This window comes from Coptis chinensis, chromosome 8 (assembly GCF_015680905.1).
Source record: "Coptis chinensis isolate HL-2020 chromosome 8, ASM1568090v1, whole genome shotgun sequence".
Taxonomy (NCBI): domain Eukaryota; kingdom Viridiplantae; phylum Streptophyta; class Magnoliopsida; order Ranunculales; family Ranunculaceae; genus Coptis; species Coptis chinensis.
In genome coordinates, this window is record NC_141463.1 from 84,394,126 (window position 1) to 84,404,557 (window position 10,432).

At 34.0% G+C, this 10,432-nt stretch overlaps 1 protein-coding gene across 1 annotated transcript; it reads right to left on the bottom strand.

The window, feature by feature from the left end:
- Positions 1-6,885: 6,885 nt before the first annotated feature.
- LOC147483687 (methylesterase 17-like) lies at positions 6,886-10,136 on the bottom strand. The gene is made up of 4 exons (XM_086580544.1): positions 9,344-10,136; positions 8,962-9,102; positions 7,378-7,515; positions 6,886-7,195 (listed from the first exon to the last, which is right to left on the bottom strand). Exons 1-4 carry the CDS (start codon positions 9,620-9,622, stop codon positions 6,917-6,919), a joined length of 837 nt encoding a protein of 278 aa, XP_086436670.1. The 5' UTR covers positions 9,623-10,136; the 3' UTR covers positions 6,886-6,916.
- Between the last annotated feature and the right edge of the window lie 296 nt (positions 10,137-10,432).

Consider the following 10,432-nt stretch of genomic DNA (forward strand, 5'->3'; position numbering starts at 1 on the left):
CGCAATTTTTGACCCCCCAATCTATTCAGTCAAGGCTCGAAACTGCTGTAGTGATTTTGAGGTAGTTAGACCCCTTTCCCTATTTCTCTATCCATTATCTCTACTTCAAATTTCCAATATTTGTTTCTCTATTTTGTGCTAACTAGAGTCTAATCATCCTAGCACGTAACAACTCCATTATTAGACATAGAATTTGGGTCTATACCTTAATAGTATATGGTATATCTTCTTCTTTTTGTTTACATCTGGGAAAATTTTGGTAAAGAATTTAATATTTGCTAATTTCTTCAATTTGATGATCTATAGATATAGGTATAAAACAAGGGACATCATAGAAGAATGCTAAGAAGTAAGTTAGTTTTTTTTTTTAATTTTTCAACTTTGTTTTAGATTCTTAAGTGTTTCATTTCTTCTATTCCACCCCTTAGAATCTGCCCTCATGCTATCTTGGTGAAACATTGGTGATATCACATTATTATGGTGTTAAATACAAATTAAAAATCTTCTTAATAACAAAATTCACACATTAGGTTTTGAGTAGCGTACTGGGAGAGAGAGAGAGAGAGAGAGCAATGGAGGGAGGAGAAGAAGGGATTGATAGAGTAGAGGACTCAAAAGACTTGCAGCAACAAAGTAAAGCACTTGACAAGCTTACTGACCATGTCGAAGATCGTTAGCTTAATTCTACTAGAGTTCAAGAGGTATACACTTAAAAAACAATAATTTTTTTTCTTTGATTTTTAGTTGGGTCTTATAAAGAATTGGGATTGCTTAAAAGAGGTATCCACTTAAAAAACAATAATTTTTTTTTCTTTGATTTTTAGTTGGGTCTTATAAACAATTGGGATTGCTTAAAATTTAGTGTTTAAGGAGTGTATGATTGATTATGTGTTGTAATGGTCATGTGCAGGCTATGGCATCGATTTCTGCGTCGTCGAAGGCTGATTTGAATGCAATGAAACTCAGGTGTTATTTCTTATCTGTTTTGAGAAGTGTTTTTAAGTGTCTTATTTGGTTATGTTGCAAATATTTGTATGCTGATTGTGAATGTTACACTTTGATATATGAACTTGGGAGTTTGTTTATGCTTCTTCATCTATAGTCTGACTATATTCTGTGTATTGATAGGTAGATATGAAATTTGTGATCGACTAGCTTATCATATACATGACATATAACTAAATACTGAGTTACTCACAATGTGTTGATATTTTACTTTAGGCTATGCAATAAAAAAACTAGATGAAGTTCCTCTAGGGGTGATTGTTCTATGCTTCAAGTTGGGCCTTTTACTCTTTGCCTCCTGAGCGTAGCTTGGTGAGCCTATTCAAGGTACAATAATTTTTTACTCTTTTTGGTTTGCATTGTTCTTCGATTTGTATATTTATTGATAATTGTGTGTATAGATTCTATTGTTTTATTGGACACTAAACAATATTGGAATACCCCATTGATGCACGATGACATAGTCGACACCCCAATCAAATTGCACTATACCTAGGATAAGCTAGATTGATTATCCTTTCAAGATTTTACCAGGTGCCTATCACAACTGATAACCGTTAGATCTCTCATGTTATTGGGCTGTAGAGAAATGCTTATGTTAGTTTAACTCCAGGTGTGAAAACACATAAATGTAGTTGTTCCGAGACACCCCTTTATTCCCTTCGTGAGATAAAACCCCTTCTCCAAACCAAAATTAACTCTAATCTTACTTTAAAAAGAAGGGTCTTGGGAAGGTATTAGTAATGGTCACACTAATAATTGTAGGAGATTAGTTATACTAAAAAATAGACGAACAAAGAGAAACAACCAATTACTATGGTATGAGACAGTTTAACAACTTAAATCATCAAATTGTAATCTAATCTCCCACTTAATTTGTTTATTCAGACTTCAGACACTTCTTGGTTTATCTTACACCAGGTGAACCAACTGTCCCAATAACTGATTCGTCAGCTTATTTTTATACGCTTTGTTTAATTTGGGTTCTTGGATAATGACTATAACAATAATAGGAATTTTTAAATTTTGTTTGTGTTCTTGCTGGTAAGTTTTTGTTTTCACTAAACTGTATTGCTAGATTAAGATATCAGATCGTATACAAAGCTTCTTCCTGTGTTTGTGTCTTCGAAGAACTTATAGATGGTGAAACTTTCTAGAATCAAATTGTCTATGAGACTATGATTATTGTTTGTAATTGCAAATATTTTTGGTGTGTTAGTTTGTATTATGTTTTATTGAAGGTCGCCCTTGGGTTCGGATCGATGGTGTGGCTCCTGATGAGCGAGCCTCTTGACTCAGCTCTCTTATCTCGCTTGAAGCAATTCTTGGCCATGAACAAGTTCAAGAAATTAGCAATCATAGTAAGTACTCTGTGCCTGTTTTAGTAATGATACTTCTTTGTCAAATAGCTCAAATTGAGGGTCTAGAGCAAAAAACATTTACTTGAAGCATTAGATCTATCACGAATGTCTCAAAGTGTATGATCTATTCATCTACAATAATCAGTTTCTATTGATTCAAACTCTTTCATGTTATTCTAAGTTCAAACTATTTTCCTTTATGTTCAATATCACTAAACAATCTCATATCTTTTTTTGTGTCTGCCTTATAATCACTACAAGCTCAATGCTAGAAAAATGTATAATGTCAACGATTATACAATGATTCGAACAAACTTAACACAATTCTTGAAGGATAATTGGTATGTACTTTTTTTTTTCTTTCTTATTTCTTATGCACTTATTCATTTTCAGCAAATTATTGATGCATCACTAACTGTATAAAATTGTAAAAATTCAATTCGAAGGATTGCAACCCCAAAAATCTAACAATGTGTTTCCATTCTAAATTTCTAATATAACTCTTTGATTTTCATTACGACAACTCCTAGCTACCTTAACTCTTGAGTGGCTCCAATATTTGTCCTTCCACCAGTAGCTTTCCACCAAAATCCCTTCAAAATAATGAAAACATCATGATAAAAATTCATGAAGCGGCCACAAAACACAACTGGATGGAGTGATAAAAAAAAAACTAAAGAGACCTACAACCAGACTTTTCTAAAGAATGAATGAGAACATTACATGAATTCATCATTTTCTTTTGAGTTTTCGAGTTGCTTCTATCACACTCAACACAATTGGTTTTGCCGCTACAACTATTAGTGTTTCTATATATAATGGTATCGGCATTCGAGGAGTTGTCCATAACAACAGGTGAGTTGTTTATCTCTTTTTATTTCCATTAGCAATGTTATGCATCTATCACTATCGAATTTATGGATTGGGGATTCTGCATTTGAAAACATGAATTGTTGAATGAGCTGAGGTCCTCTTAGCTCATTCTTCGTAACTACTAACACTTTGATTGATTTAGCAATTTAGCATTTTGATTTCCTATTTCTAATGAAAAAAACAAATCCTTTTTTATTTGGCAATCCTGCCTTTCAGGTCACCTTCCATCTCCTACTCAGTAGAATAAAATCCAAGAACCTTGCATTATTCAAAACCTTGCATATATATGTTACCCTTTTGGTTATGCTCCTATCCATATGTTATTCATTGGTATAGATTCATATAGACATCCTCCTAGAACACAAAACCAATGAAAAAGAATTGAATTTGAAGAAGCATATATATAATTAAACTTCTTTTCTTTTCTAAATTTTATATGTGCATGTATTTCACTAAGTTATCTCCATTTGGAATGCTTAGAGGTAATGGAGTAAGGAAGCTACACATTTATTAGTACATGGAATTATTTCTGAAACATATCCTCAACTTTTTATTATTTTGAGTATTTGTCAAAGCACTTTTGATAATCGACATGCATAATTAGTAACACATGTGATGATCCGACATGCATAGTTAGAAATAACGACAAATGCGCAAATAATTGTGGGATGTTTGATATATATAGATGCATGAAAGACTCAAATGTGTTTCTAACAGTCTAACACATATATAGATGTCAAACAATAGAAACACATACATACTTGAACTATTCAATTATATAGTCTATTTGTTGCAAGCATAACCTCTAATTAAATTCAGTTTTTAAATTTCTGATTAAATCTGGAAAGGAAATAAAGGCATTAATATTTTCTATATATGATTAAGCTAGGCTCACAGTAGCATCATCGAGAATAAAACAAAAACATGGTAACAATCTCATGGTAAGCATACTTGCTTAGAATAAACCAATGAATAGTATTTGATAAGTCTTGAAAGATTATCAATAGCAACTAGATGTACATCTTCCATTATAATTGTATTTAAGTGTGGATTTGTACAAATGTCAGTTCTCTGGAAAATATATTAGAATTGTTCTCAAGTAGATTATCCGTCTGGATATTTTCTTTCTTTTCCCCTACAAAAAAATTTCCACTTAATTGATGATAGTTAACAACGATAGAAGGAAATATAATGGGTTATTAGATTGAAAGGGAAATTATGCTATTGTTTGCTTTGAATGTTTTGATATTTGTGTAATTTCAAGTAATGTGTAATTTGCATTTTGGTGCAGTTGCATAGTTGTATGCCTTCCCAAGAAAATGCAAAAATGGAGCACTGGCGGTTGTGAGTATATGGGTTTAGGGGAAAATCTTACAAGAAAATGTACACATACGTTCATGATGCATAAACGGTATTGCAAACAAGTTTTTTCATAGATTTGGTTATTGATACATTGTTTCAAGTAGCAGATTTCCGTGCTTTCATGTTGGTTTGGGTGTCTCAGCAATTTCAATGTATTCAGCTACACTTCGCACTTAAACCTTTTATAGAGCTACATAATTTAAGATGCAATATGGGTTTACTCATTTTCGTGTTTCTTTCTTATGTACATCTTTTTATGTATATAAATGCATGAATCTACTTCTTTTCAATATAGAGTGCTCTTAATTGTAGGCAATGGAAGATGTTGGTTGTACAACCAAATGCATTATTAGAGCTTAAGTGGCTGATACTAGCCCATGTGCAACACACGAATATATAACTTATCATATTTTCTTCATTGGATTAGTAGACAACAATCAAACTGCTATTTTAGGAGCTAATATCATGTAACTGTGAGTCTGTGACTATGAGGATATTGCCTGTAATGACCGCCTCATCCTACCATATTGTTACTGTTCTCACTCAATCACTGTGGACATCCGGCATTTTAGGATTTAGTAGATCAATTACTTATGCCACATATCTCAAATAGCTTCCTAGGTGCAGTAGAATACATACTTGGCATAACCGTCACCCTACAGGCTAGGCGCCTTTCCATATACCTGACATAACCTCTCTACGGGATAGACACCTTTTCAGTATACTCCCACGGGGTATTACATTACCTTAAAGCAAATGAAACATCTGTACAATTCTTTTTAATGTAAACCAATTAAATACTATGCTTGATTACAAGTAGGTGCTTTTATGAATGTTACAATTTGATACTTTGGCAATCCTAAAGTTTAATAATAATACTTACATGTGTTTGAGCTTATTGCATCCAAACAATAACAAACATTTTACTTTGCTTACCCAACAATTTTAGTAGTAACTACGATTATAGTGTTTGTCTTTTTGGTTGATAATAACTTTCAACATAGCCTTTTGTTCTGGCATGAGTAAGCGTAATTGAAAACGTCCATCCACGGGCTTTATAACTCACCAAAATTACTTCATATTTTCCACGGGCTTTATAACTCACCAAAATTACTTCATATTTTCACCAGATCATACTTTATATTTCATATTTCTATGAGATATTTGAAGACAATTTTCTTAAGTCAAAAACAAAAACCAAAACCTAAATTTTCCTTATATAATGGCAATTCGTGAAACTATATACAAAACAATTCATTTATTAGAATATATTAAGGACCCAATACTAAGTTTTTTTATTAGGCATACCCATGACAAAACAATTCATTTATTAGAATATATTAAGAACCTAATACTAAGTTTTTCACTTGTAACTGAAAAAGAACAAAAACATGTTCTTCTTCTATAAAAAAAAATGATCTTCATTTATTCTCCAATAACCTCTTATTTAGCAATATTTCTCTCACTAATAGACATGCAAGCATAGTTCGTGATTCCGAACGAAACTCCGGAATTCCGAATATAGAGTCGAAATATATGAAATTCCAAAAAAATTCGAAATTCCGAATGTAATAGGGTCGAAATTTAATAGATTTCGGTTTTTGGATTTATCGGAATTCTGATAATTCCAAAATCCCGAACTATGCATGCAAGCACCCACTTTTGATTTGAATCAACCATACCAAAGTAATGAGGATGAATACCAACCTAATGAGGATGAAGAAAAAAAAATCGAATTGAAATCAAATTTTGACGAATGGGGAAATTAAATAAGAAGATTGTCGAAAAAAAAAGGCATGTGTTGTTTCTTTGTTTGTTTTTATTTTTTGCCCCTATTGAAAATACCCCAAATTAATTTGGAGGAGATTATTAGATTGAGGTGGTTGTTGGGGTATGACAAAAACTTTAGTTAGTTATAGGGCATAGGAGTGTTTTTATGGGTGTGTCCAAGATCACCCAAAGGGAATAGTTGTCTTTTGTGTCAATTTTTTTATTTAAAAAAAATAGTAAAACGAGAAAACTTGACCGTCGGAAAAAATTGTCCAGTCCAACCCACTGCTATAATTGTGACGAAAATGGTTGTGAATTTAATAATTGCTAGCTGTCACATTAGAAACAATTTTTAGCAACGCGTTGATGATGCTTTCACTATGCTAGTACTTCATTTTTTGTTTTTTTTCCGAAAAACAATTTGTAGATGTTTAAGTGTATGTATAAGCAATTATGCCACATATTTTCACAGAACGTTCTTGGTTGATGAAACAAAAAAGTTACACATAAAAAATGTAAAACAAATATCCATAACAATCATAATTCTATTGACATTGTTTAGAAGTTGCGGCTTTGACAAGCAAACCAAAGAGCTCAATGGGGGTTGAGAAAAATGGACTATGGTCACTCTCTAAACAGAAAACATCAGATGGAGGCCACCTCTTTATCATGGCATCTTGTTGATTGGGCTTTACAACATTATCGTGCATCGCCTTGATGTAAATTCGTTGCACTAAGTCGACGTCCTTTCCCTCGGTGAACTGTGCACCCTGGAGTGCTCGAAGTGGGCCTGGTTTCAAGAGCATTGCAGCTAAGGTCACGTCCTGCATATCAAAAGTGCTCAGGTTGAAATGTATTGTATTCTCAGCATAAATATTACACATCGACCTTGTTCTTGCACTGTTTAAGCGCGTACGAGCCAAGTTTATCTCGACATTGATGGACTAGATGTTTGTACATAAATTATATTAGATACAGTTTATCTCATCATTATGATTTGGATTACCTCAAGAGGACTCATCTGGTATATGATTTTGCGTTGAAATTTCTTCTTGACCATCGCACTCGTTGGAGCTTTATCTGATCCCAGTCCAAATCCCAGATCATGTACATCATCGCCGAATTCTGATAAATCTGGTACCCCCTGCTTGTTCGACATTATAGGATAACAATTGTGACATTTAACCAATAATGGTTTTCTTAAACAGCTATTAGTGATATGATGTTTCATGGTCATATTCAGTCATAACCTGAACCAGAATCTATGTGATATGCAAGAAAAGTATAACAAATAGTTGCACAAAGCCACAAAAGACTATTTTTTTGATAGAATTACTATTGACCAACAATAGTGAGAATTTTAAAATGACGTATCAAATTAAAGCACTAGTGCAGTCAGTGCTTGACCTCTCACACTAAAATGTGAGGGTTCAATCCAGCACCACTTTGAAGTGGGCTACCTGCCGACCCACATCAAAAGTTTAAGGAATCTCTAGTACACAGGGAATGCTTTGAAATACACATGCATTCATGTCTCCCACTTTGAGTTATTTGGTTTTTTTCCTCTTTACAACGAAAATATGTCAACATCTCATTTTTCAGTAATACTGCATGCGAACGACTGAACACATCCTTAGAGAATATAATGAAGACTCATATATTGATTCTCTGATAGTAACAAATCGATTATTTTCCAGACTTCTGGTTTCATCGGCTCTTTGAAGCTAGTGATCATACATACACAAAAGCATTTTGTACATCACGAATTGAATAGACCAGAGATCCATTCAGGAAAAGCACTGTGGACCAAAAACTTTTCACGGCGATCCATGGACTACATCTTATATATTATTTTCTCTATTCGTACGGCAGACCAGCTTAATATGTAATTGCAACCAAAAAGATTTGCGCGCTTTGACATTATTAAGCAAATATTGCACGTCTGGAGAAAAAGACTGTGATCCAGAAATCCTTTTTTATTGGATGTCCCCGAAGGGGCCGAAGGACTAGTGCTCCAGAACTCCGGTCCCCTAGCTAGCCAGATTAATTGGACAGGCCAGGTCTCAAAAGGAAGACGACAAGAAGGTTCAGCCTGTTTATATATATAGAAAACTTGCATGGGCTGCGCCTGTTCTACAGTTATTTCGATGTCATCTACCATCACAAATTTGTTGTAACATCACATCCTTTACCAAAAACGCCAAAAATCATTGAAATGTTGAACCAGCTGTTTTCCTATATATCCTAACACATCTGGATGTGGATGATGAACCATATGGTTTGGACTTTTGTAGTACATCAGTGCGTGTGGATACCCTACCACATGCATCTGGTTTATTAATCAACGTAATTACGTAACCAATATATTATCATCAATCTGATCATGCATTTTGATTTGCCTAGTCTCACTCTTTTTAATTAGTGAAATTAGTCGGTAGGCAAAGATTGGCCTGATAAATTGTAATTTTTCGATCAGTTTATTATTGCAATTTCGCAAAGCTACTGAACCTAACCATTTCAGAGGCCGGCGGGTTGTGCACAAGTCTCTGGTTATTATTTAGTGAAAAATAAAGGATTAGAAGAAACTTACGTCTAAAACATCTTGCTCAGTCCAAAATCCCAACCTTAGCATGGTTGCTGCAACATAGATAGCCAAATGGATCTTCTTCCCAAATTTGTGAATAGCATGTGTCACACTTAGACCTCCGGCACTGTGTCCGACTATAATTATCTGAAGTAATAAATATAGAATTAGAAGGTAGACAAACTTATATTGATCAAACAAGAAAATTAACAATAAACTTATGCATGTTGATGAGGACAACAAAAATAGCTAAATCTGCCTTGAATCAATCCGGTGGACGATCTCGACCACCGACAAGTTCATTGTTGTTATTCGATTGTAATACGACACACGAGTTATCAGTGTTTATCAAATCTGTTACTATGTATTAGTATAGAAATGTACATACCTTTTCGTTTTCTGGCAACGTCGATAACAAGTCCATGAGAGGCTTGTTGTAGTCTTCAAAAGTAAGGACTGAATTAGGATCCGAGGGATCGATACCAGCACTCTTGAGATCAACACAAGATACCTTGTAGCCACTACTTTCCAACAGAGAGCGGATTTTGTACCAACACCAACCCCCACCACTTACGCCATGCACCAAAATGAAGTGTGGAATGGTGCTTAATTTGGTCATTTGTGGCTGTTCTCTTGAAAAATCCTCAAGATCAGACACTGGTGCCATTTTTTCTTTGCTTTCCTTTGGGTTGCAAACAAGTTGGGTTCCTTCCAGGCTTCCAGCTGCTTATATATATAGGTACGAAAAAAAGAGAAGGTACAGCTAAACCTGAACAGTGTACAGTTAAGTTACCAAAAAAAAAAGTGCACATCGGTTAATAGAAAAATGGAAAATAAGCGTCTAGGATGTTGATTTGAAACTTGAAAGACATGTTCACCATGTGCTGACTGCTCATGAGGCAAAGATTGCCATTTGCCAACTACACTACCACAGGCATTTGAAACTCTTTTTTACTACTTATAACCTTTTGCGGCGTTAATATTCCATAGTGGTTCAACTGGGTAAGTTGATGCATGCTGTTAGGGGTAATTTCTAAAACAGGACTCAAAAATGCGACAGTGCGTGTCTCCAATCCGGACGGAGAGCAACAATGCTCAATTCTCAGCAACTATAAACGTCTATGTCAGCAGTCAGCTACTTATATTCTCCGGAATGCGAACAAAATGACATTATTGCGCCCTCTTTAAGAAATCACTCGAGTTATATTATATCAAATTATACAATTTATAGAAGCAATATAAAATGTTATCTTTTAGGTGATTAGGACATGAAATCATTTTGCAAAAATTATAACCGCTTAATGAGATCATTCTTACATTACAAAATCATTATATAGCACTATCTACAACAATAGTTATCATCAAATTGACTATTAATTAACGGATGAAAATGCTTATTCTATGGAACTTCAAATCGAAAATCAGTCTGATCATGTGAATCAAACAGTTAGCTATATATGAGAAAATATGCAATCCA

Coding starts and splice junctions, on each gene's coding strand:
- LOC147483687 (XM_086580544.1), bottom strand. CDS start 9,622: ATGGCACCAGTGTCTGATCTTGAGGATTTTTCAAGAGAACAGCCACAA. Junction 7,516..8,961: donor CTGAGCAAGATGTTTTAGAC/GTAAGTTTCTTC, acceptor TCGAACAAGCAG/GGGGTACCAGATTTATCAGA. Junction 7,196..7,377: donor ACCAGATGAGTCCTCTTGAG/GTAATCCAAATC, acceptor TTTGATATGCAG/GACGTGACCTTAGCTGCAAT.